Here is a 26,881-nt window from a genome sequence, read left to right on the forward strand (position 1 = left end):
AAACTTGTCTTTGGAAATGATGAAAAATCATTTCAAGGTTTTCATCAGTAAAGCCAGTAACTCCCTTAAGACCAAAAAAGTACAAGGAGTGCCAAGGGGAGCCACATTCTCACACAGACACACACTTACTCACACTCAGACACACATTCATATACGCTCTCACAGATACTCACATACACACACTCACAGGCACACACACACATGCAGACACACTCACAGACACATTCTCACAGATACATACTCACTCAGGCATAGATGCATACTCTCACAAGACATGCACACACACACACACACACACACACACACACAAATAAAACATCATCAACAACATAGTCAAGAGAATGAAACTAGCTCTAAAGGCAATTACAAAACAGAGATTCCCAAAATATTCTGAGCAATTGGCAACACCACTGAGCTACAGGTCTAATATCCCAAAAGAACAACAATCATGTTAGAATGCAAGTTCTATTCCATTTCTTTAAAATAAACGAAAAAACCTCCTGCCTCATTATCATAGAGTCACACTCATTTAACAGGTCTACTACAGGTAAAAATTTTTCATTCCCACCAAAAAAACATGAATCAAAATCTCAATTTTTCCATTAAGTTAAATCTAATATTTTAGGGAATGGATCAATGATATAAATCAGATCTGGTGGGAGAGAAAATGCTTCCTTTCTAGAAATATATTACTCTAGGTGACAAGAGATTTCATGCCACCAATGTCAATTTAATTTAACATTTGAAAAAACAAAGTGGGCAGTTAGGTGGTTCAATGGATACAGAGTCAGGCCTGTAGACAGGAGGTCCTGGGTTCAAATCTATCCTCAGACATTTCAACCTGTGTAATCATGGGAAAGTCTCTTAATCCCAACTGCCTAGTCCTTACTACTCTTCTGCCTTGAACTGATACTTAGTATTAATTCTAAGACGGGAGGGAATAGGGAGGGAGAAAGGAAGGAAAAAAGGAAGGAAGGGAGGGGGAAAGCAAAGAACTAATGCAGCTTCATGAGGTAAGCAATCTAAGTCTTCACTTTATATTCAGCCCAGTGCTTCCATCCTTCTCTGCAAACAGGCTTCAGGTTTCTATGACTACACTCTCAAAATCCTATGTCTCCAAACAGACAGTCTAACAAATGGAGCAGTCTCTTCCCTCTACCTTCATTGATAATATTTTCACTGCTGTGAGAAAAGGCATTGCAAAAAGTGCACATGAATTTACCCTTTAATTGTAATTACTTGATAAATGTTTACTTACTTATGAGAGTGGCAATAACTTCAAAACAGACGAGTTGGTTGTTCTGGAATAATTTTACGAATGGAAATGCTAACAGAGGGAGATATGGAGTGTCACCAAAGATAGCAGACCAGTGAGCTAATGCAGACATGGTCCTGTGAATGAAATAATGCCCAAGAAGCTAGAAAATATTTACAGGAGATAAACAAAACAAAACAAAAACATGCTTGACATTGGTTGAAGAGATTGTTGTTGTTGTTTTTTTACTACGGAAAAAATCTAGTCTGGAATGGAAGCATTCTCATAGGTGATGATTATAATCCGGGCATATTCTCGTCTGAGCCAGCACTTCTACAGGAGAAGCTAGGGCTTTGCTAGTTTTCCAAGAGGCTACTGGGTCCCATATGAAGATGACTGCAGTACAGAACTGCTACAAATGAGAAAGACTGTCCTGGCACGTAAGGCAAATGTCACGATAAACAAGTGTTAAGAATCACCAGTAGTATCTGAATGTCAAGAACAGCTTTGGCCCAGGAGTCTACATTTTCCATCACTCACTGTGTCTGAGCACAGACATTCAGTTTTTAATCTTCACACAGACGAATGAAAATGAGCCTAAGAGATGCTGCAGGTTCCCTCCCAGCTCTAGAGACTCTGTTCCTATTTGGGATGGTGCTTCTGTTCATGAAAAGGCAGCTGCGCTGCTCGCTGAAGAGCTTATAACTGGAAATGTTTAAAGTAAGTTCCACGAAGCACAAACTGAAAGAGCAGTAAAAGGAGGTCTTTTGCTACAAATGTTTTGAACGGCCATTTTTATCTAAGATTTCCTGATGACAATAGCTGGCTTGGTGACTCTGCCCAAGGCCCCCCTCACTGACTAAGTGGACCTTGGGTGCTGATTCAGAAGGAGGCAGGAGGCAGACTCCAAAACCCAATTTAAAGGCTGTAGGATTATGGACTGTTTTATAACATTGCTAATTTCTCTCCCCTCTACTAATGTGGTTCCTGAAAGTGAAGGGGCAGCTGGGTGGCTGTGTGGATAGAAAATCAGTCAGGAGGTCCTGGATTTCAATCTGGTCTCAGAGACCCTTAACCCCCATTGCCTAGTCATTTCTGCTTTTCTGCCTCAGAACCAATCCTTAGTATTGATTCTAAGATGGAAAGTAAGGTTTCAGGAAAAAAAAGAAAATAGGGCTAGGGCCTGGACCTGAAATTTCACTGGGACAGGAAACTCCTAGATGAGGAAACTCCCTCTACCAATGTAGGTTGGCATCTTCTCTGAATTTAGTCTTAGAGAGCTGCCCAGAACGCCAATGTGACTGCCTAGGATCAGATAGCCAAAATGTGTCAGTGGTGAAACTTGATCTCAAGTCTTCCTGGCTCCAAGAACAACTCTCTGACAGTATCACAATGTCACTCCACTTAAAATAACTGTAAGTTGGGGCAGCTTCAGTAGATAGCACCAGACCTGGAGACAGAAGGTCCTGGGTTCAAATCCAGCCATAGACATTTCTAGCATGTGACCTTAGACAAGTCACTTAACCCCTATTGCCTAACCTATACAGCTCTTTTTTTTCATTCAAAGGTTTTCCCCCCCAATTACATACAATTTTCCCAATTACATGTAATAACAATTTTCAACACATATTTTTTGACATTAAAAGATCCACATTGTCTCCTTCCTTCTCTTCTTTCCTTCCACTTGGAGATGGTAAAAAAAAATTGATCTGAATTATACATGTATTATCATGCAAAATGTATTTCCATATTGGTCATTGTTGCCCTATTGCTCTTCTACCTTAGAACCAGTACAGAGCACTGATTCTAAGACAGAAGGTAAAGATTTAAAAAAACAAACTTTAAGCTATGTCATCTCAGAGAGGGGTAAAATTTGGCTTAAAATGACAAAAAAACCAACAACAAAAAACCCCAAATCCCCAAAGATTAAAAGATTGTTTTTACATGTAAATGAGAGAATAAATAAAAATAAAATATTATTTAAAAAAAGTTAACACACTTTTATGAATAGGCCCTAGCTTTTAGGAGGGATTCAATACATATTTATATCTATATTTTTAAACCCTTACCTTCCGTTTTCAATACTGTGTCTTGGTTCTAAGGCAGAAGAATGGTAAGGGCTAGGAAATGGGGGTTAAGTGACTTGCCCAGGGTCACACAGCTGAGAAGTGTCTGAGGCTAGATGTGAACCCAGGATCTCCTAACTCTAGGCCTGGTTCTCAATCCACTGAGCCACCCAGCTGCCCCCCATATTTATAGATTAAAAAAAAAAATTAAGGTATTAACAAAATGTAAGGAAACTTTAAATAGGTTAAAAAATATGTGGAGAAACCATTCCCTCTTTTGTCTTTTACTTCCAGTGTGTGTGACCTGTCAAACAATTAGGGCTTTTTCCAAAGCAAAACAGTTCAATTCAAATTATAAACAACAAATTCAGAGATAGCACACAAAACAATACAGACTGGTGTTTTTGCCACATGGCTGAATTGGGATGCTCTTTCAAGTACAGCATGGGAGTAAAAACATCATGAGAGTGTGAAAAAGGTTCTAAGTCTTCCTGAATTACATTTTAAGTATGGTCTTATTATCTTACTTGGAAGTATCCTGGGCTCCTAGAACATTAGATACAATGATTATGAAAACTTTCCAAAGTCAGATGTAGATTATTCTTTGGTTTTACAAATCATCCCACTGGTGTGGATAATGGAGAACTAACTGATTAAGGGCATACTATCAGTTAATCAATCAATGTTTGTTAATAGAATGGATTTTTAAAAATATAGTATCTGTTCATTACAGTCTTTTTAAAATACTAAATATTGTACATACCTCTGTAAAATCCTCAGTAATTTCCTACTCTTGATGGGGTATTTTTCATGGATGTTGATAAATGCAGAGTGAGTACCCTTATCAAGCAGACTATTAAATGCTGAATAATTCTCTGGCAGTTGTAGAAGGGAGCGCCAAATGAACATCCTGAAATTAAGACATAATTTTACAAAAAAAGTTTCTCCCTATAAACTGAGAATGGCATCATGGAATTTTTTCCTTCTTACCTGTATTTTGTTGGATATTCTCCATAGCTTCTTAATAAGGTTTGTAGGCTTTTTTTGCATAAACCATCTGGTAGGTCATTCTACAAAAAGGAAGATGGAAACTCAGATTAGTTATCTACATGATGTTACTTGTTTCCTTAAAATTTGACTTTCTTTTCTTTTTAATGTGACTCTTTTTTAAAAAATCTTTTAAGTAACATTCATTTCACTGACCTTCCAACCTATTTCTAAGAGTATTTCTTAAATTGCTGAGGTTAAAATGTTTCCCTTAAGCCTTTTATCAGTGCCCTATGAACATTCGTGTTCTGATTACACTGGGCAGGGCAATTATTTGTGAAAGTCAGATTTCAGGATCATCTCTTAGGAATGTCTTTGGCAAAGCTCCAGTAAATAAGCTAAAGCTCAAGCCTTACCTCTTTATTTTCAAGGTCGGTGTCCCTTATGCTTTTCAACATTTTGGTGGTGGTTTTGCAGTCCTTTGCTTTCCGGGGTCGCTGTACCTTTCCTCCTATCACTCTTACTTTCATTTGACTTGGTCCTGTCTTCTTGGGCAAATCTTCAACTACTTTCACAAGAGGAGGAGGAGGCTAACAGAGAAGTAAACTAGTGGTTACTTTGGAGAAAATGAGACTGATGGTCATAGTCTATGGTCATTATTTAGGTAAGAGTCCACAGGAAATTTCTGAATAAACTCTACAGGATGACCCGATTTTCCTTCCTTCCTTCCCCCACCTTTCTCTCTTCTTTCTCCCCTTTCCTCCTTTTCTCCCTTTTTTTTAGCCTGAGTCTCCCCACCTTTCCTAGGCTAATTGGCCCAAGAACTTCTGCCTGTTCTGTTTCTATCCTGGGATTGGTTCCTGCCTCTCTAGGTAGGCTGGTGATCTCTTGCTTCAGGAGGCTCATATTTTGAGGTCAGATAATATGGACACTTGACTGTCCCAGCCCAGGGGCTCAAGACCCCTAATCACTATGAGAGACCCGCTGGCCTCAGCCACCCAGGGAGCAGCTTTTAGGTGGGTCCCAGCATGATTAGCCTCTTCTTTTTGACTAACATTACAAAATGTCCTTTTGATAACAACTACTACAATATATGAAGTGTGTGAATTAGATGGGCCTAAATCACTAACAACGAGGCATTAGCCAGGTTGGAGGTAGGCCAGAGCTTTGAGGACATGTAAGGAGTCACGGTTACCTGGCTGGACAGTGCTTACACACAGCATTATGTGAGCTACGGCAGATGAAGGGAAGGAGTAGAAGGCTGAGAAGGGATGCCAAAGCTCCCTTTCATCAAATGGGCCCTAAGTTCACCTGTCGTAGCAATTTCCCTAGGGATGTTATATTGGTTCCTTGCCACTGGACTTGGGTTCAAGTCTTATTTATGTCTTTGTCTGCTTTTGTAATAAAAAGGTTTGTGTCCCCATCCTCCCCCAAATTAAATTATATTGAACAGGGGCTTCAAAGTAGCTTAGTGGAGAAAGAGCCAGACTTGGAATCAGAGAGAACCTGAATTTAAATCTGGCCTCAGAACCTTACTTGCTGTGAGACCCCTGGCAAGTCATTAAACCCCGATAGCCTAGCCCTTGCTTCTCCTTTGTCTTAGAATTGATCATAAGATAGAAGATATGGGTTTAAAAAAATTATAATGAACCATTTCTGTCACTTATATGATGAAATAGCACAGAGCTATTTCAAAATCGAAATGTCCTGATTTTAGCTTTGAGGCCCTCTGGATATTGGAAAAATTCTGTTTTTTCCAACTCTATTAAAATCTCGTTAGGAAAAGGGCTGTCCACACAGCATCAACACTTGGAATCACAGCGGCCCTCCCTCTCTAGTTCTGGTTATGTCTTTGGCCTTATATGGGAACTATGCTATACCCCTATCATATGCAGCTTAAGACGGATTTCAAATTATAAAGTTTAAATACACATGTATAAGGGACCTATTGAACATCAAAACAAAGTTCAATTTACTAAAGATAAAGTGATCTCATGTCCTCTTTGTAGAGTAAGCTATAACTATCTAATATTCCATACTTATACCTCTGACCAGAGCAAATAAATAAAAGTCAAGATTTTGAGTTCTAGGCTACTATAGTACTCTATGACACAAATTCTTTATTCCTAAAATGGGAAATAAATCGGTCTGTCTCTTGACATGAGAAAGATATCAAATGAACTATTTAAATGATAAATGTTCAAATGGTAAGGTAATAAAAGGCTCCATAGGATCATTTGATTTAGTACTAGAAAAGATCACAAAGAACAAAAATTACAATCCTCTCATTTTACAGATAAGGAAACTGAGGCCATCAGAGGTTAAGTGACTGGCCCTGGGTCACAATAGCTTGAGTCAAACTTGGGTCTTCCTGAGATGTAGTCCAGCACTTTCCCTGCTATAGTAAATAGAATAAAATCTACTAAATTGACACAACTATGTGTGAGTGCCTGCTATAGGCTTTGCATCAGTTATTAGGTAATGTAGGATATATATATATATATATATATATAAGTGATATAAAATACATGGTCCGTCATAACAATGTATCTGGAGAAAGAAGTCAAACATATATGAAATCATTATAGAACAATTAAGGACTAAACAGTGTGTTCAATATTCTAATAAAAGGAAGAGATAGCTCATACATTGAGAAAATCTAGTATCCCTTCTCTTTAACCTCCCAGGGTTGGGAAGCTACTGGGCTAAGATATTTAAATTATTAACGGGGTCATAGCAATCCCTAAAGACATATTGGCACAAAGGGAAAAATCACTGTATGGGCCCCTTTCATCCTCAACATTGTTAGAAAGAGGTGGAATCAGATTAAGATGGAAATCAAGGGTAGCCTTGATCAATGGAAGCAAGAGCTCAGACATCAAGGAATGGAGAGTGTAGTGGAGAAGAGGCTTCTTAGAGGTGGGATGAGTGCAGGCAGGTGGCCTGGGGAGCGGCAATATAGTACCCAGTGTGAACTTTAAATTACTCCACCCCACTTAGATCTTACTTTATGGGAAGATAAAGTTGTAAATTCCTGATTGAACAATGAAGATACTTAGCTCTTACCTTATAGTGAAGCTAGAACTTTAAGCTAAGTCTATTTTTAGATCTTAATACAAAAAGGTGATAAGTAACTATAAAGGTTAAATTAATCACAAAAAGGTCAAGTAACTAACAAAAGGTGAACTTAACAAAAAAGTGTTAAGTAACTCTAAAGATATAATCTAATCAAAGAAGATGAGAACTAAAGAATGGGACACAAGGGTGAAATGTCTATATATTGGCTCACTTCCTCTCTCCGGTATCTTTTGTGGCAGAAAGTTGGCTGATAACAGCATGCTGGGCCTTTCAGCATCTTAGCGTGGCTACAAGCTATTGTCTGTTTGGTGATGAGTTTATGGCTGAGTTTCCCTCCTTTACTTTCCAACTTTATCCTCTTAGAAGCCTCTAATCTTCTTTAGAGACCTAGAGTCGGTGATTTAAAAACTCCCCCTGGCACAGGCCAGGCAGGAGAAATTCTATATCCTCTTCCCTCCTTCTCCTTAAATTCCTTCCCTCTATATTAATTAAATTGCCATAAATTTCCAGACTGACTTGGATATTTTATTTGGGATTTCCCCTGGAGGACAATTAAACCTAGATTTTAAGTCACACCCCTAAAATTATCTTTACACCAGTGGGAGAGGTAAGGTCGCATGGAGACCCCGTAGTGGGTAAGGGTGGCTGCATGGAGTAAAGGAAGCTGGGGAAAAGATGCTGACGTGGGGATTGTCCTAGAGGTAGCTGAAGAGCAGGAGCAAGGTTTAAAGACCCCTTCCCAGAGCTGGGGAAGAGAGCATTCCCTTTCCATAGCAGTAGCCCAGCAGACAGAGCACTAGGTCTAAAGACTGGAGATGGAGCTCAAGACAGCCTCAAACACTTATGGTGTGACCTTGGGCAGGACTCTTACTTCTGCCTGCCTGTAGCCTCCACTATAAAGCAGAGAACATTTACCTCCCAGAGTTATTAGAAGCTCAAATGAGATTCTATTTCTAAAGTACTTAGCCCAGTGCTTGGAAAAAAGTAGGGCTTGATGAATGCTTGTTTCCTTCCTTTCATAAAAGGAGGAGAAGAGCTGGGGAAGGAAGAACTTTAATGAGAGCAAAAACAGGAGACTCATGAGCACAGATAATCAGGGAGCTAACGAAAGGAAAGGAAGGTCTGAGTCCACTTCTATGGGTTTGGGTCTCAAACTCTACTGGGACAAAACACTGAACCAGGGATGGGCCTATGGAAAAGAGGACAGAAGGCACACAAATACACAGAGAAATGCATAAAGTTTACTTCAAATGACATATTTTAACAAGTCTTTGATGATTTAGTGTTTCACGTCTTACCTTATTTATTTCTTGGGTTAAAACCTGAACAGAATATACATTTAGGCTTCCATTTTCCATTATTGCTGTAATGTACCGTCCATTTGGACTAATTACTGAAGTGCAGATTCCTTCATCAAGGGTCCCAATATCAAAAAGAAGTTTACAGTTCCGTATATTGATGAACCTCATAATGCCATCTTGACCTAACACTCCAAGAATCTAAAAATAAAGATATAATATCTAAATATAGAAATATTATTTTAAACATTTACCAGCATAGTAAAACCTATTATACCTGAAAACATTTTATTAGGAAAATCCTATAAATAAAATCACCAATCTAGGTTCTTAAAGGGATGTCTATCGATTGGGGAATGGCTGAACAAATTGTGATGGTGATAGAATATTATTGTGTTGAAAGAAATGATGCAGAGCCAAAGGAGCAGAACCAGGAGAACATTATACACAGAGACAGATATACTGTGGCATAATCGAACATATCTCTACCAGCAACAATGCAATGACCCAGGACAATCCAGAGGAACTTGTGAGAAAGAACACTATCCATATCCAGAGAAAGAACTGTGGGAGCAGAAATGCAGAAGAAAAACATATGATTGATCATGTGGTTCAATAGGGATATGATTAGGGTTTTGGCTTTAAAATATCACTCTATTGCAAATATGAATAACATGGAAATAGGTTTTGAACAATGATACATGTATAACCCAATGAAATGGCTTGTTGGCTGGGAGTGGGAAGGAAAAGGGGGAGGAGGGGACACATGAATCATGTAACCATGGAAATATATTCTAAATAAAAAAGGAAAAAATAAAAATAAAAAATAAAGTCCTTCATAATTAATAAAAGGGAAAAAATTGATGGATGTTTGAGAGCTATAAGTTTTGACCATTTAAGTTTATTTGTTCCACCTATATTAAAATAGTCAATTTCTGTAAATTATTCTGAAAATAAAAATATCATTTAAGACTGTATGATATGGTTAATGTGGAAATATTTTTTATGACTTCATATGTATAACAGGTATCATATTTCTTGCCTTCTCACTAGTGGAAGAAGGTATAGAAGGGAAGGAATTTGGAACAGTGTGAAGATTAAATTTAACTCTCCCCTGATTATAACAATGAAAATACTTAACTCTCCCCTGATTGTGAAGATTAAATTGTAACCCCTTACTATTTTTAGATTTAATCCCCATAATAGTAAACACAGTACTTAAAGTTGAATATGGAGAGCTGCCCATTTTTAGATCTAATCACCAAAAGTGCAAACATCCCACTTAATCATGAAGTGGGAGGTCTGTGAACCACGTGTGTGATAATGGGTGATGAATCATAATTGACTGACTGCCTCCTGGGTAGTCCTAGAGCAGGACTTCAACTGTGACTGGTAGACGTGGAATTAGGGGAAGGCACAGGAAGTGACGCAAGAAAAAACATCTTTAAAAGGAGCTATTACTTCCTGTGAGAAACAATTCTTCATTCTTTGATCTGCTGACTGGACCTAAGACACTGTTCCTAACTGGACTGACATGTGGTAAGTGAAAAGCTGACTCTTAACTGCTGGTTTTTCTCTGAAGAGACCAGCCTCAGGAAAGATTTATCTTCTTGAGAAGGCTCCCTGTGTCCCCAGGGCCTCAACTACAAGCTCTGAGACCCCTCTGGTTAAGAACTAACTCTCCCTGACCAGGGGCCATGTAAGATTTAAAATTGTTGTGGTTGTAAACTGTGGCAGTTAAAAGAGTTGGAGACATAAACTGTAGTGAGTAAAACAGTGGAAGATATAAATTGTGATAGATATAAGAGTGGGTGAGTAAATTTGTGAGCGCAGAAAATATGTTTTCACTACAGCGTCTTGTTTTAAATCAAATATAAGGTGGTCGCCAGGGAAATATTCCCAATTATGAATATACCCAAGTCAACTGGGTTTTATAGAGAATTTAATTAATAATACAATGAGGAATTAAAGAAAAGAGAGAAAGAGAGAAAAAGGAAATAAGTATGAAGGGCCTTAAGCCAACATGGCCTAGGCCTGAGTCTTAAGAGAGAGAGATCATTCAGTCAGTCTTTTATCACTCACCACAAGGTTCTGTCTAAGCAAGGATTCTAGTGACAGTCTCCTCAGAGGAGCTCCAGCGAGACCTCCTTAGAGATTGTCCTCCAAGAGCTTCCCTTCTTCAGAGCCTCTCCCCAGAGATTATTCCCAAACAATCCTCATCAGAGATCCTCCAAAAGGATTCTCTTCTCAAGAGATTTTGCTTTTTCTTATATAGGGGTTTTTCTCCTATGTCACCTCCCCTAAGTCCTTACATTTACCAATCACTGTAGAAGTTTTCCAAAGGACAACCCATTCCAAAAACACTGCTGGGTCGACTTAATCCCTTTAGTAAGTTTGAATCAGAAAAAACACTGTTGGGTGGACTAATCCCCTCAGTAAGTCTGAACCAGAGAAAACACAGCTGAGTCGACTAATCCCCTCAAGAGAAAACCTCTGAATTAGTTTTCACCTCTTTGCTCCTGGCAAGTTTACAAGTTGCCCGACCTTTATAGGTACCTAGCATCCCATTGTATCAATTCTAAAAACAGGCATGGCTCAAAGAACTCCCTGCCTCATCATAAGCATGGGTCCAAGTACTTTCATTGTTTAGCAAGGAGTTTTCTCCCCTAAAGCAGTCTTAAGTATGGGTGGAGTAGAGGTCCTCCCATTTCTGATCCTGATGAGTTCTCACAGTCAAAATGGGGAATGTTCCCAGTAGGGAATTGTTCCAATTGAGAATTTCCTGATGGGGAAATTTTTAACATTCACAAGTCTGAGAAATTTCAAGATTTACAGCCAGGAGCAAATTAATTAGTATTTAGGCTAGACATCTTACCTTATCCTCTCTCTGATTTCTTGCTTTACTCTTTCTATATTTTTAAAATAAATTGTAATTAAAATCTCTTTGGAATTAAATTCCTGGCAACTACACTCATAAAATATAAGTTCAACCCTTTCAAAATTAAACCCCTTTTTCTCCCTTACAACAGTAAATAAAAATAAAGAATGCGTGAATTACTACTACAAAAAACAAAAAACTAGGTTCTTAAACAAGGCCAAGACAGGGACAGGGATAAGGATAGATCCTGTGATTTCACTGGCATGTGGCTCTCTCAAAGGAGGAAATTTTCTCTATCAAAGCAGGTCTACACCTTTTAGTCTTGGAGAGTTGCTTAGAGCCCTGAGACATCAAAGTGACTTGCCCAGAGTCATATAGCTAGTATCAATGAGATTCCTGGGACACCCAAGTATTCCTGGCTTTGAGACCAGCTCTCCATTCTTTTTCTCCATGCTGCCTTTAAGTAAGACCAAATATAAATATCAAACCACATAGTATTGTGACAGAGGCTGGCACTAAAGAAAAAGTGCCAGGCTGAAGAATGTGTGGAACTGATCACCGAGATGGGGGAAAGGGCCCCAGGAGATTGGAATCTGGAGGAGCAGAAGATTCCGGCTGGGGGAGGAGTTGGTCTCTCAGTTGGAAGAAGCCAAAGAGAAAAGGTTGAATAAGACTTTCTCCTGAGGGTTACCAACCTTTTCCTGCTTGAGACTGGAAATCCTTCCCCCAACATTTCCCAATTGAAAAAAAAAAACTACTGAAGGAAAAACCTGAGAAAGGCATTTTGAATCTCTGTCAGACTTTACCTCAGCTCCTGTTACCTTGGGTCTGAACTGTGGCCAAGGAGACAAACCCTGGGTGAGTCAACCTGATTTTCTCTCAGGGAGCTCAGGCTGCCAAAGCCCCCAAACTCAAGGAGGGAGGGAAAAGGGTTTAGATAGAGACAGAGATCCCCTTTCCCCCACTTTCCTTTCCCATTCTTTTCCCCTCTTTTCTCCTCCAGTTATTCCTTTGTATTACTCTGATTGAGTTGACATTTAAAATAGTTATCTTTTCCCCAAGCTGTGAATCAAGTGTGAGTGAACAGATCAAAGGGAGACCCTTTGGTCTCGAGTAGTGGAGGGGGTACAAGAGGGACAAGAGCAAATCTGGGAGAGCAGACATAGTTAAGGAGGGAAGGCAGAAGGAGGAAAATCTTCAAACCTCCTCTCCTCTCTCTGAGACAACCCTTTACATGTGCTGTCTTCCCTGAACCCTGCTTTGAGAAGGGGGGGGGGTCTCCACTCTTTTTCTCTCTCAATAGTGAAAGACTAAACCATCTCTCAATTTAAGTATATAATTTGACATAAATTTTATAGCTTTCAATCTCTGCAAGAAATATGCAATAGCTCAGAAAATGCACTTAAAAAAGAAAAAGACATAAGGCTTTTAAAAAAACCTTTACTTCCTACCTTAGAATCAATACAATGTATTGGTTCTAAGGCAGAAGAGTAGTAAATGCTAGGCAATGGTGGTTAAGTGGCTTGCCCAGGGTCACACAGCCAGGAAGTGTCTGAAGCCAGATTTAAACCTAGTCCCTTCTTTAGGCCTGGCTCCCAATCTACTGAGCTACCCAGTTGACCCCCAAAAGACATAAGTTTTAAAGGTACAAAACTGACCTGATTAGAACCAGCATCAAAACTATCAGGAATAAATTCTATGTGGCGAATGGATCGGATTTTTGTTGGCAACTGGATTATTCTAAATAGTTGTTGGGTCTCCAAGCACCACAAGTGAAGATGGTTTGATTTGCCTCCAACAGCCAAGATTCGACCGTCTCTACATTAAGACAGAAGTTAGAAAATTTTCCCTATTAACTAAATCTGGGTAAAAATTTCATCTGCAAAGACCATCATTAATTACTATTGCCTTGTTCCTTGAAAAATTTATATCTATTCAGAGAAAACAATCATGTTTATAAATTTAAAAATATATAATTATATATAGCCTTTAATATTTATACATATATGATATCCCTATAGAGACATACACATAAAGAAAAATATGTGTGATTTGAAAGTAGTTGTTATGCTATGCAGAACAGGAAAAGACTTGATATTCTAAAGGCAGAGACAGCCAAGAAGCACTCTCTGTCCTCTAGCCACATTTTTTTTTAACCCTTACCTTCCACCTTAATATCAATTCAAAGACAGAAGAGTAGCAAGGGTTATATAATCAGGGTTAAATGACTTGCTTGGGGTCACAGGGCTAGGAAGTATCTGAAGTCAAATTTGAACCCAGGTCCTCCCAACTACAGGACTGGCTCTCTATTCTCTGTGTTAGCTAGCTGCCCCAATCATATTTAAGTGAAGGTTCACTGGGAAATATAGGTGGTACAAAAACAAAAGTTATCAATAAAATATATTTAAAAAAAATCAAAACATACCTGGTAACAGCAAAAACTTTGTACTTCAGATCAGATTCAGCAGGGGTTGGCGGCAATTGATATTTACAAATAAGTGTGTCACATTCCCAGGCAAAGATGGAATTGTCTCTAAAACAGCTAAGGATGGTGTTACTGAATGGAAGAAAGAATACCTGAAGGGAAAAAATATCCAGAAAGAAAAATAAAAAATTCTTTAATTACAACATTTAGCAACAGGGCCAATATTTCCCAATTCAGTCATTAAAAAGAAACAAGCAAACTATTTTCAACAGTAATGTTCAATTATCAGACCTACTCTAAAAGTTTCCATAATTCTGAAGTTAGCCAAAGTTTAAGCAAAATGGAAATAGTTCTAATTAGTTCTCAGGAGAAAAAAAATTTTAAATGTCAATTTAATAAGTATATATTTTTTAAACCCTTACCTTCCATCTTGGAATCAATACTATGTATTGGTTCCAAGGCAGAAGAGTGGTAAGGGCTAGGCAATGGGGGTTAAGTGACTTGCCCAGGGTCACACAGCTAGGAAGTGGCTGAGGCCAGATTTTAACCTAGGACCTCCCGTCTCTAGGTCTGGTTCTAGTATTTCTATTTTTTAAAAAAATCCTTACCTTCTGTTTTAGAATCAATACTATACATTAGTTTGAAGGCAGACGAGCAGTAAGACTAGGCCATGGGGGTTAAGTGATTTGTCCAGGGGTAACACAGCTAAGAAGTGTCTGAGGCCAGGTCATTTCCTCTTTAGACCTGTTTCTCAATCCATTAAGCCACCCAGCTGCCCCCTTAATCAGTATTTTTCAAGTTAAAAATTGCACTATTTGAATATACTTATAAAATGTTAGTTTTCTGCAATTGTTTCTTATCCATGTGAATGAATGAGAATGTAAGATAATTTTAATAATATTATATCAATACACTTACAGTGGCCTTATTGAAAGAACATCAAATTGCTTCTTCCCTTTTAGTGCTAGGTCAAAGACTAAGTGAACCAGCAGCAACATTAAACATAACAGTCTCTTCACTTAATCTCCATTATTCTACTATATAAATACTAATTGATACTTTCATTGGAAAACACTAGTAATGGTTTGAGATAATTTTTTGACAAAGCATTTATTAATTCTTACCATCATTTATTACATTATTAACATGAACTATTAACTACATTATTCTAGGGATCAGGTCCTGCGCTAGGTGCCATGGAGGGCCTGCAAAGAGCACAGACAGGAAGTCAGAGGAGGCTCCATGAAGGTCTAGGCAGTGAGCTGTTCCTTCTGTGGCTCAGGTTCTACTTGCAAAATGAAGGCACTGAACAGGATGATGAAAGTTCTTTTTGACTGTAAATTGATGGTCATTAGCTAACTCTCTATATAATAAACACATGCACAAAAAACATGGCAGATAGTGGTGCTTATGTGCAGAAATGCTAATTCAATGGCAGGCAGATGGAGCTGCCTTAGGGTAGAATGGGGTCTTTCCTGCCTTTGGTCCTTTCCCTCAGGCTTATTCTTCAAGAAGCATGGCTCTAGTAAGGCTATGTCTTAACTGGTTCACTGTATAAGAAATACAAATCTGACCTCAGCCACTACCTGGCTATGTGATCCCAAGCAAGCCACTTAATGCTGACTGCCTAGCCCTTTTCTGTCTTAAAACTGATTCTAAGTCAGAATGTAATGGCTTAAAAAAAATTCTAATGCTAATATGGGGCTAAGTATCAAGTGATAACATTTGTACAACCCAGTGGAACTGCTTGTCAGCTCTGGGAGGGTGGATGTGGGGAAGGAAGGAAAATTAATCATGTAAACATGGAAAAATTTTTTAAATTAAAATTAATTTTAAAAATTCTAATGCAGGTAGCTGGGTAGCCCAGTGGATTGAGTCAGGCCTAGAGATGGGAGGTCCTAGGTTCAAATCTGGCCTCAGACACTTCCCAGCTGTGTGACCCTGGGCAAGTCACTTAACCCCCATTGCCTAGCCCTTACCACTCTTCTGCCTTGGAGCCAATACACAGTATTGACTCCAAGATGGAAGGTAAGGGTTTAAAAAAAAAAATTCTAATGCCCTGGCTCTTTAAGAGGCACCTGGGTGGCTCTGTGGATAGAGCCAGGCCTGTAAGCAAGAGGCCCTAAATTCCAATCTGATCTCCAATACTACCTAGCTGTGTGACCCTGGCCAAGTCACTTAACCCCAAATACTTAGCCCTTAAAGCTCTTCTGCGTTGGAACTGATGCCTAGCATTTTGATTCTAAGAAAGAAGGTAAAGGCATCCCTTAAAAACAAAAACAGGGTCCACCTGACAGTAAATGTTGATCTACATCTCCTCCAGGCTCTCATGGCATAAGAAAGAAATCTAAGAACGTTCTTGTTAAAAAGTGATTTTGCTAGAAAAGTAATAAAGGTTATTCCTTGTGATGGCAGCCAAAGCAAGTAAATGAGCAGAATTACAGGGTTCTACAGGGTTAGTGGGCTGATGCATTAGGGAGTAGACGATGGTCCAGGAGCAGGAGGAGGGTTTGAATGGAGATGACCACCCTCTGAAAACACCATAATTTCTTGCTTCAGAAGCTGAAAGCCTCCGCCAAGGTCGCTTCTGAGCCGCACCTGCAGCAGAAAAGGGTGCGATGCTGGGTGGGCAGCACACTGACGCCTAACTGCTAATGTCGGCAAATCAAGGGAAAATGTTCAATTTAAAATGCCCTGCTGCTGAGGGCAGCCTCTTGCCCTGTGCCAGGAGATCTCACTCAGTCTTTCCCAGTCCTCGAGGCAAGTCCCAGAGGCGGAGGCTGTGTGCTCCTTAGGGAGGCAGCAGTAGTGCTATGAAGAGGCTTGGGACTCTCTGAAGCTTGAGGCAGCCCAGAGGGCTCAGGGAGGAGAGCTGGTGCCCATATCTCCCTATCTTTCAGGACAATAGCCCGGCACAGAGCATACCAGAGGAGCCCCAGCATCGAGGCCTCACGCACTCCCCGCCTAGGTGACCTGAAAAGACAGCCCCAATTTCCCCACTTTTGCCACTCCTCTTAAAATTGATACCTCTTCTTGGCTCTGACAGAAATGGGGAAGTGAGTCAGCACCTGGCTGTGACGAGGGTGGGTTGCCCACTCCTGGAATCTTCATGGTCTCTCCCCTCCTACTGCCACACTGTTGACTTTGTGAATTTCCTTTCCATGATGCCTCTCACACTCTCCCTTCTCTACCCTTTGCACTGCCCTCTAAGAGCAAGGCCTTCATCTCCCGAAGCCTGGCCTTTGGCCTCCAGCCTCTCCATTCAATCAGGCTCAGTACAGGCATCCAAACACCTCTAAGGCCTGGCTCTGGCTCCTCACTCCCCTCCTCCATCAAGTTCAGCAGCAGGAGCAGACACAAAATCCCATCTGCATTCGGAGCCTTCATCACCAGCACCCTCCTCCTCCTCCTCCTTCTCCCCAATACATTTGGGTCCAACAGTGCCAGCACACGGGCTCTGTCTCCTCCTCCTCCTTCTCCCCAATACATTTGGGTCCAACAGTGCCAGCACACGGGCTCTGTCTCCGCTCGTGGCATTTCCTGGAATGTTCTCTAGCTTCCTTTGTCCCAGCTAAGTCCATCTTTGATCCTAAGGTTCCCACAGCCTCTCTTCAGGCTGGAGCTTCCCTCTCTCTGTGCCTCCCACTGGTCCTGTAGAGCTACTTCCGGTATATTGGCGGTTGGTCAGAAGGAAGCTCCCTAGGGCAGGCTGTGGAGAGGGCCGGAGGGGCTCTGCTCCGGTTTATAAGCTAAACTCAGAGACTCAGACCCTCAGAAAGCTGGGGGAGCTCATGCACAGGGAACTCGGCAAACCCAGGTAAGCCGCATACAGGAGGGCAGGCAGGAGGCCTGACAGCAAACAGGGCATCAATAAAAGGAGAGCCAGTAGTGAGTGACTGAACACAATGGCTGCCTGCCCTCAGGGGAGGGCTGGGGGGGGGGGGGGACAGCGCACACATCCGAAATCACACCAGGACACCTTCCTTTTGTTCAACTACAGTTTTCTCCCACAAGGGCCCACTCTCTGGAGAGAGATATCTGGAAACAAGGATAACTTAAGAATTATGGAGGAATTTAAAATGTTTTCCATAATAAATCTGAACTAATAAAACTAAAATCATCCAATACAATTCCTGAATTTTCTAGACAAGAAATGGAAACTAAAAAAACAACACGAATTCACTAGAAGCCTTTGGTTTTGTTTGTTTGAAAACCTTTCCTTTCTGGCTTAGAATCAGTACTAAGTATTGACTCCAGATCAGAAGAGAGGTGAGGGCTGGGCAGCTGGGATTAAGGGACTTGGGGGGGGGGGGAAGGGAGTCATCCAGTTAGGAAGTGTCTGAGGCCTCATTTGAAGATAAGTCTCTCTGCTTCCAGGTCTGGCTCTCCATCCCATGAGCCCCGGGGGAGCCCCTCCAGACAACTTGTTAAACAGTGGTCCCAGGACTAGGGTATCCAAGAATAATGGTACCCTGACAAGTAGTGTCACTGCTCCAAATCACAGCAATCCTTAAGGCAATCCAGCAGGACCCCCTTACCTGGGGTTCCAGTTACTGACAGTCAACCACCAAGCACCACTGCCTGGCAAGTGCTGGCAAAGAGCTTTTCTGCTTTCATTTTTTCCTACTTTAAATTTAACTTTTTTTAGTGTTTTTTGGGGTGGCTGGCAGGTGGGTTCCCTTATCTTTGGGCTATAAAGTCCACTAAAAACTTACCAAAGCATGCTTCACTCAAAAGAAATAGGAGCCAACTTACTTGTTGGGATAGCATCTTGAAATTGAACAAGAAAGAAACGTTTAACATTAGGTTACCATAGGGGGCAACTGGATGGAGAGCCAGGCCTAGAGACAGGAGGTCCTGAGTTCAAATACGACCTCAAGACACTTCCTCAATGTGTGACCCTGGGCAAGTCATTTAACTCCCATTGCCTAGACTTTACTGCTCTTCTGTCTTGGAACCAATACATGGGATTGATTCTAAGATGGAAGGTAAGGGTTTGGGGAAAAAAAGATGAGGTTATGATAATTTCCTGTTTTCCACACTAGATTTACTTTTTATAAAATGCTGCTACTTGTCTCCTCTAAAACATTACACTTTGATTCAAATCTATCCAAGGTGGCTACAATGTCTGCAGGTAATTCTAATTCATAAGCATCTGGAATCCTATATGTCAGGGACATCTCTTTGTAATTTAAATGTCCACGAAGGTTAGAGCTGGCAGCTCTCCAGCCTTGGCAGCAAGTGTATAAACCTGGCGTCTGTCCCACAGAGACTGACTGAGATCCCGTGGGGGGGGAGGGGGGGAGGGAGAGACAGATGGTTTCCGTGACTTTGTTTTGCCATGTGGGTTCTGTGGCAATCAGGTCCCAATGGAGTCAGAGAATGGTCTCTTCTCTTGGATTTAAAATTCAATTTAAAAACTAAGGCAATTAGAAGGAAAAGACTACTAAGTATTTGGTTCAAATCTCTAATGAATAAACTTGCTACAACTTTTATCTCTTTATTTAAAGGACGCTGAGTTTTCTGTTGAAATGGATTTTTGGCATTAACATGAAATAACCACTTATGACAAAAACTAAAAGTAATATCATGAATATAATTTAACACTAGCATATATGGAGTGCTCATATAAATTTAACTTTGCTAGGTAGATATAAAAAGAATATATAAGCTGTTTTTCAAAAATACTATTATCTAGTGGCTGTGTTAAGAAAATGCACACTGAAAATATGCTCTATAGTTATGGGTGGCAACTGAAACTCTACTGGGTATTTTAGTTGGCTAAGTTAGAGGAAAAATAATCTGATGGTATGATGACTTTTTTTTTTAACTCTTACCTTTTATCTTAGAATCAATACTATGTATTGGTTCCAAGGCAGGAGAACAGTAAGTGCTAGGCAATGGGGGTGAAGTGATTTGTTCAGGGTCACATAGATAGGAAGTGTTGACTTTAATTAGTTATTAATTAGTTATCTAGCATAATTAGAAGCAGAGATAAATATCAGAGAAAGGATTTTTTTCTTGTCCCCTTTAAGGCACGTCCAGGGAAAAATCATAGTGGTCACTTTAAGGAAGATTTACATGTTGGGAAGACTTAGAGAACTCTTGGCTATTCTCTTGAACTCGCCATCTTGTGCAGGTGGCTGGAGACTTTTCTCTGAGACTATCTGTTAGTAATTTCAGTTAAAATTAATTTTGAGAAGTTGGAAGAGTATCTGTGAAGCTGGAAAGAGTTTGTTTGGTGTGAGAACTGTTCTCCTGAAGGGAGAAACAGCTGCCAGTGGAGGGCTCTATTGGCTCTCACTGGAACAGCATGAGGATCAGGCTCCCTACTGGGGAAGTCAGAGAGGTTATTGATTTCTAATTGTCACATCTAAACAGTTAACTGAGGCAACTTATGAATTTTGATAAATAATTTAATGAAGTTAATATTTGAAGTTCATATATTAGAATAAGTTTAAGTAGAATTGGGTCTTAGATAGATAGTTGAGAATATTTTTAAGGAGGTTCATCCTTGGTGAACAAGAAGCAAATCCATGAGGATTTAGAAAGGGGGGATTTATCTAGAATATTAGTATTAGAATAATATATTTCCTGCTTTATCTCTACCTCCTTCATCCTGTCCCTGTCTATCCTCATATTTAATAAATAAGTATTGGATTAAGCTGAGCCCAGCAAATTCATCCACCATCTATAACTAGGTTACCCTAATAGCTTAACCCTATCTATACCAATTGATAAGGAACAATCAGCTATCTATTACCAATCCCAAAACAAGATCAAATGTTACCCATAACAATTGGCGAGCCAAATATGGATCAGAATCTACAATCTGTCAAAAATACTAAAAGAAACTGAGAGGAACCATGGTTGTACAGACTATGGCTCAAATAATAACTGAAGAGATTCCAGCATATTTTAAAGAGCTTCCCATCCCTAAAATAGTAATGGATATTGTGTATCTTACTATACTGGATATATTAAAATGGATACCAATAGCAGGTTTAGTGATACTATAGGGATTGATAATAAAGGACCAAATATGTTCTCTTCTGACTCATACTGGTCAGAAAGAAATACCAACTAAGGGATTATCAAACAGAAACAAAATTAAGATATCAAGAGAACATTATTATGAGGCAAAAAATAATAGAGCAACTTCTAAATGGCAAGAATACGGACAATGATAATAGTTTTGTCCCTCTTTGTGAGATACTACCAGTAAATCCAGGCCAAGACTTGCTTAATGTTAAGCCCACAAAGGAAAAAACTAAGACCACTGCTTATAACTCAAATAATAACACCACTGCAAGGCAAAACCAAACCAATAATAAGGATAGTACTTTTTTTTCCACTCCGTGAGGAGCCAAAACTTACTCCAGAACATGAGTTAATTAATATTAGACATCAGAAGGCATTTACTCAGGCAGATATGAATGGGTTCAAAAGAAGTACTCCTTCTTTTGAGGAGGAACCTATTGCCATGATAAAAAAATTTTTTTTGAGAAAATTTGTAAGCAATTTAATTCCACATATTTGGATTTTGAATTTTTGATGGATGAGTTGCTAAGCAAAAGAGAGGAGAAGATAATTAGGGAAACCAATCAGAATTGGGCAACTGCAGATTGGCCAGATTCAGACACACAATGGAATATGAACATGGAATCAGACTACCAAAAATTAGTAAAAGCAAGGCAAGCAATTATCAAAATGATGAAGGGAAGTTCTGACAAGCCAGGGACCTATATGAAATTCGAGAAACGAAGGCAAGAAATTAGAGAAACTCCATCTACTTACATAGATAGGTTAATTGAACTGGGAGAATGTTATATAGACCTGGACATTACAAAGGAAAGGAATGTGTGTCACCTGCACAGACAATTTGTCAAAAATTGCTGCACAGTAATAAAAATTACTTTAAACTTAATTGTCCAGACTGGCACAATTTGGAGATTGATGAGCTCAGGTGTGTGGCAATGTATATTTTCAATACAGATAGAGAGAAAAAGAAATGAGGGAAACACTGAAAGAGTAGAAGACTTGAAAAGGGAAATAAAAGAACTAAAAATTAAATTAAATAAGGTGGGGAAAAAAAACAACAGTTGGGTTGGATACTGCAAGGGAATATAGGCAATGAAGACAATTTAATAATCAAGGACCAACATGCTAACTTTGCAGTAAAAAGGGGCATTTGATGCTTAACTGCAGATGTTGGAATCAAGTATTTAGACAAAATGGGGGCCACTTTAGAGATAATTTTAGATATAATGGCAACAATAACTATTTCAGGATCAACAATTAAAATAACCGAGGCAATTATAGAAATGGGTACAATAGTGGATACCATGATAGGAGCAATAGCCAAAATGAAGCAAATCAGTTACTAAATTATATAAGCGCTGGTGCAAAAACATGCAATGCTAACCAAATTCAGAATGCAAACACTCAAAGAGAAGAATCCCAGAAAGGGGTGCATGGTATATCATTATGAAGGTTTACTAGGGGAGAAGGAATTAATGAAGTACAAACTGAAGAATTTAAATTTCCTAACCTAAAAATATCAATACCAATAATATCTGTTCATTCTCCCCCCAATAGGACAGAACCTCATGTTACATTGAAAATTGGCAATACTATATATAACTGTTGAATACTGAGGCATCTAGATCAGTTTTAATTAATTCACCAGATTCACAGTGTAATTCCATAGGATCAATGAAAGTTGAAGGAATTTCAGGGACTCCTTTTGAAGTTAAAAAGCTGTCACCTAGAATAGTTTCAGTGGGATCTTTATCTATTGAGCATTCATTTTTATTAATGCCAAACTATGTATCTGTCAGAGAGATTTATTATGCAAGTTAAAGTGTGTACCTCTGATGGTGGCATTTCATAAGAGCTGCCTGAAGAATCAGTGAATATGTTTTCAGTGTTATTTTTGGATAATCAAGATATAGAAAAAAAAACTATATCCAATCCCCAAACAAGATCAAATATTACCCATAACAGAAGCATCTGAGGCCAGATTTGAATCCAAGACCTCCTATCTGGACTGGCTCTCAATCCACTAAGTCACCTGGTTGCCCTCTATGATCACTTTTATAAACAAAGATACGGCCAAATATTGACCAGAAAATCTTTGAAAAATACAATTAATATAAACACATTCAATCAGAATCTAAAACTGAGGTGAATCATTTCTTACCATAAATTCCCTCTTTACTGACCTTTTGTATGGCCACAGATTGGCTGATATTAAGCTTTCGTTTTCTCTGAAAAGTATCCAGGTCCCAAAGCTGGGCTGTGTCAAGTGATGTGGTGATGGCATACCTCCCCGATGCATGGACAGAGATGGAAAATACTGAAGATTCATGCCCGCTCATCCAGCTAACCAGCTCTTTAGTGACTGTAATACAAACTTTAAATCTTACAAAGTGGATGGCAAATAGGGTTTTATTTGAAATCTGCTGAATATTCAGTGTACTGGGCTAGGTTTTAAACAAAGAAATATCTTTACAACAGATTCAGAATTGTAATGCATGCTAGGTACACTCAGGATAAAAAGACATATTCTGGAACAACTCATTCCTTTAGTAGAACTAGGATAACTACTTTTGTTATAGTTACAAAGGTAAGCAGAGCCTATCTAAAGCTGACATATCTTTAAAAAAGGTAAAAACCACAACGATGGAAATGACTTTTGAGTCTGAGAAAATGTTTCCTGTCACTTCTAAGTTCTGCATAAATGGGCATCTTGTAGAATTTGGTTCTCTTCTTGCTTTTGATGACCAATGTTCAAAGTTCAAATAAATGTCTTGAGGATAAGATGAATCAATCTCCAAATCTACTGTTAGGAACACTATTTAAAATGTGTATATAGTAATATTCAGAACACTAATATTCATTCTTCAAGTATCTGGCTTTACTTGTAACTAAAATACTTATTGTAGAACTATAGCTAGTTTTAAAAAAGGTAAAGACAAACAGAAAAACTTGTTCCTTGAGTCTGAAGAGAATAATAATTTTTTTACTCCAGAGGAACATCAGTTTGAACTGGCCATGACCAGTTTGCTTATTTCTACAGCTTTGGAAAGGGTTAATTGAGTTTTACCAGGAACGAATCATTACTAAAAAAGAAAATCAAGATACATCTTGGGGTCCTTTTGGAAGTTAGATTCACAAAACATGAGTCAATAGCTGCATCTTGAAACCAACTGACAGCCACGAGGTCTTTAAATGGTGGTCCATAAAATCTTAGCGGCAGCTAGGTGGCCAGTGGACAGAGTCCGGGATCTAGAGGCTGGAATACCAGTTCAAATCTGTCCAGAGATCCTCACCCGCTCTATGACTCTAGGTAAGTCATTTAAAAATGAGGACACTAATAGCACCTGTCTCCCTGAGGCATAGTAAGGCTCAAATGATACCCAAAGTATGGCACAATTCAAAATCTACTGAGTAGACCAAAAGGCAATCATAGGCATGTCTTGCTTTTGGACCATCAATGACATCTTACCATATTACAGACAGATGAGCAGGAAGGCTTTTTACCTGTATCAAAACACTTAATGGAATAATCTGCCAAAGCCACCAGGAATTCAGTCTTCCTGTGAAGATTAAAGGCGAGAGCTGTGGAAGCTTGCAATGTTCGCTGAACAAGGGTAAACCTATTTAAAAAAATGGATTAGTTAGTATGGGTGGTGCTAAGCTAATTATGCCGTGATAACTTCCCAGGCTATTGTTACTCCCTCCCTTTCCTCCCCTCTCTGTACCTCACAAAGGATCATCTCTCTGGCCTTTGCAGGTGCCCTCCTGGGGGAAAGGCTCTCCCACCTCACTGCTGCCTCTCAGAATTCTTCCTTTCCTTCAAGACTCAGCTTATGAAACACCTCGGACAGTCAGGGCTATCCTCGCCTGCCACCTCCCGGGTGACTGTATCCATTCTGGGTATTGCCTTATGTGGATGTCGTCACCACTTCTAGAATGGGAGGCCTGTGAAGGTCAGCACTATTTCATTGTTGCCTTTCTATCTACTGTGGGACCTGGTACATAGCAGGAACTCACTAAATGTCTGGGGTGAAATGATCCTAAATTAATCAGCCCAGAAGCAAATGAAATATTGTTGGGGTTTGGGGTTTTTTAACCCTTACTTTCTGACTTAATATCAATTCTAAGGCAGAAGTGTGGCAAGAACTAAGCATTCAGGATTATGAAACTTGCCCAGGGTCACACAGCTAGGAATTGTTTGAGGGCAGACTTGAACTCCGGTCCTCCTGGCTCCAGGCCTGGTACCTACCCGCCCCCAAATATCTTTCTAAGCTCTAAGTTATTTCCTGGAAAAAAGCCCAAACCTTCAAAACCTGTCCCCAAAAGCTGACGTGGGATATTGGTCACTTGGACCCCTGAGAGGCAGAGCCATTGCTGAGCAGCACTCTGGGGCTCTGGGGAGCCTGTCCAGAAAGCACTGTCCATCCTGACTGTCAAAGGTAATCGGTGTACAACCAGCCTCACTCAGATGGGGCTGATCAAGCAGGTGTCAAAGGGGTGCAGAACCAAAAGGCCTCCCATTTTATTTGCACAGGACAGAAAGGATGCTGGCTCCCTACTCTGTAGTCACAGATATTCAGAACCAACAGGATTATCTTCAGAGAGAGGCAACTATGGAATTCTGGAAAGATCAATAAAGGTCCCAGCAAAGAGATAAGGAAATACTCCTGCTTGCCAGCAGGACAGATTATATTGTTATATGAGTTATCATCCATGAACATGATGCTAGATGACAAACTTTCAAGGTTTTAGAATACAACGAAATTGACTGAGTGTTTATAAACTACGAGTGCATGTACCATTTAATCTCTCAAGCCAGAGGTGCCTAGCACCCGCACCTCCGAATCCTCATTCTGCACAACACTGCTCATTGCACTGGCAAGGGCTGAAGGGCTGGCAAGATTTTTCAGGGGATCAAGTACCAGGTAAACCAGCCATATGTGCAGTAACCTTCATTCTCCCACATTCCTGATCTGGTACACTGCAACAATAATCCATGAAATAGTACCCTGATCATGCCAGGGGGTCCAGCAGGCAGTAAATGAAGATGAAGTACTGGTAAAGAAGAAATGGGGCTCACATATTAAAAAGAAAATAAGTGATGGATAGTGGTTTAGTCATTTTCAGTCCTGTCTGACTCTTCATGATCCCATTTGGGGTTTTCTTGGCAAAGATACTGGAAGGGTTTGCCATTTCCATCTCTGGTCCATTTTACAGATGAGGTCACTGAAGCAAACAGGGGTAAGTGGCTTGCTCAGGGTCATATGGCTAGTAAATGTCTGAGGCTGGCTTTGAATTCAGGAAGGTAATTCTTCCTGATTCCAAGCCCAGTGTTATGTCCTCTATACCATCCAACAGGATAGAAACCCTCCAAATTAATCAATCATTTCTTTAGTAAGGCAGGTGCCATGTCCTACTCATAGTTTCAGAGTATCAAACTCAAATAAAAACGAGGCCACAAACTGTACATAAGGGTCCCCTGTAGGCCACCACTGCCTTAGAAAACCACACCAAAGAGTCATTTATGTTCTACTGCATTAAAAAGAAGAAACCCTTTACCTTCTGTCTTGAATCAATACCAAGCATCAGTTCCAAAGCAGGAAAGCGTAAGGGCCAGGCAATGAGAGTTAAATGTCTTGCCTGGGATCACACAGTTAGGAAGTGACAGAGGCTAGATTTAAATCCAGGACCTTCCAACTCCAGGTTCTGGTTCTCCATCCACTGAAGCCACCTACCTGTTCCTATTTTCATTTACTCTATTAAATATTCCCCAACAATAGTTTAATCTGGTTTGGGCCCACAGGCTGTGTTGGCTATCTCTGCCCCAGGGCATATAGCTGATCACCTGGAATT

The 26,881-nt window shown here is 39.8% G+C and overlaps 1 protein-coding gene and 1 long non-coding RNA gene across 5 annotated transcripts in view; one reads left to right on the top strand and one right to left on the bottom strand.

Moving 5' to 3' along the window:
- The window catches only part of TBC1D31 (TBC1 domain family member 31), an 83,082-nt gene that overhangs the window by 38,476 nt on the left and 17,725 nt on the right, over nucleotides 1-26,881 (bottom strand). For all 4 annotated transcript variants that reach the window (XM_056823141.1, XM_056823140.1, XM_007488263.3 and 1 more), the window contains 9 exons: nucleotides 24,533-24,648; nucleotides 23,212-23,390; nucleotides 13,988-14,139; nucleotides 13,221-13,380; nucleotides 8,685-8,885; nucleotides 4,725-4,898; nucleotides 4,312-4,391; nucleotides 4,085-4,231; nucleotides 1,259-1,392 (listed from right to left, as the gene is read on the bottom strand). In XM_056823141.1, coding sequence (XP_056679119.1) covers nucleotides 1,259-1,392; nucleotides 4,085-4,231; nucleotides 4,312-4,391; nucleotides 4,725-4,898; nucleotides 8,685-8,885; nucleotides 13,221-13,380; nucleotides 13,988-14,139; nucleotides 23,212-23,390; nucleotides 24,533-24,648 — 1,343 coding nt within the window. The remainder of the gene's footprint in view (nucleotides 1-1,258; nucleotides 1,393-4,084; nucleotides 4,232-4,311; nucleotides 4,392-4,724; nucleotides 4,899-8,684; nucleotides 8,886-13,220; nucleotides 13,381-13,987; nucleotides 14,140-23,211; nucleotides 23,391-24,532; nucleotides 24,649-26,881) is intronic.
- LOC103102181 (uncharacterized) lies at nucleotides 10,076-26,739 on the top strand. The gene is made up of 3 exons (XR_465390.3): nucleotides 10,076-10,223; nucleotides 24,786-24,981; nucleotides 25,563-26,739. It is a non-coding gene; the product is annotated as an uncharacterized LOC103102181 (long non-coding RNA).

The sequence above is a fragment of the Monodelphis domestica genome, chromosome 3 (genome assembly GCF_027887165.1).
Source record: "Monodelphis domestica isolate mMonDom1 chromosome 3, mMonDom1.pri, whole genome shotgun sequence".
Classification (NCBI taxonomy): Eukaryota; Metazoa; Chordata; class Mammalia; order Didelphimorphia; family Didelphidae; genus Monodelphis; species Monodelphis domestica.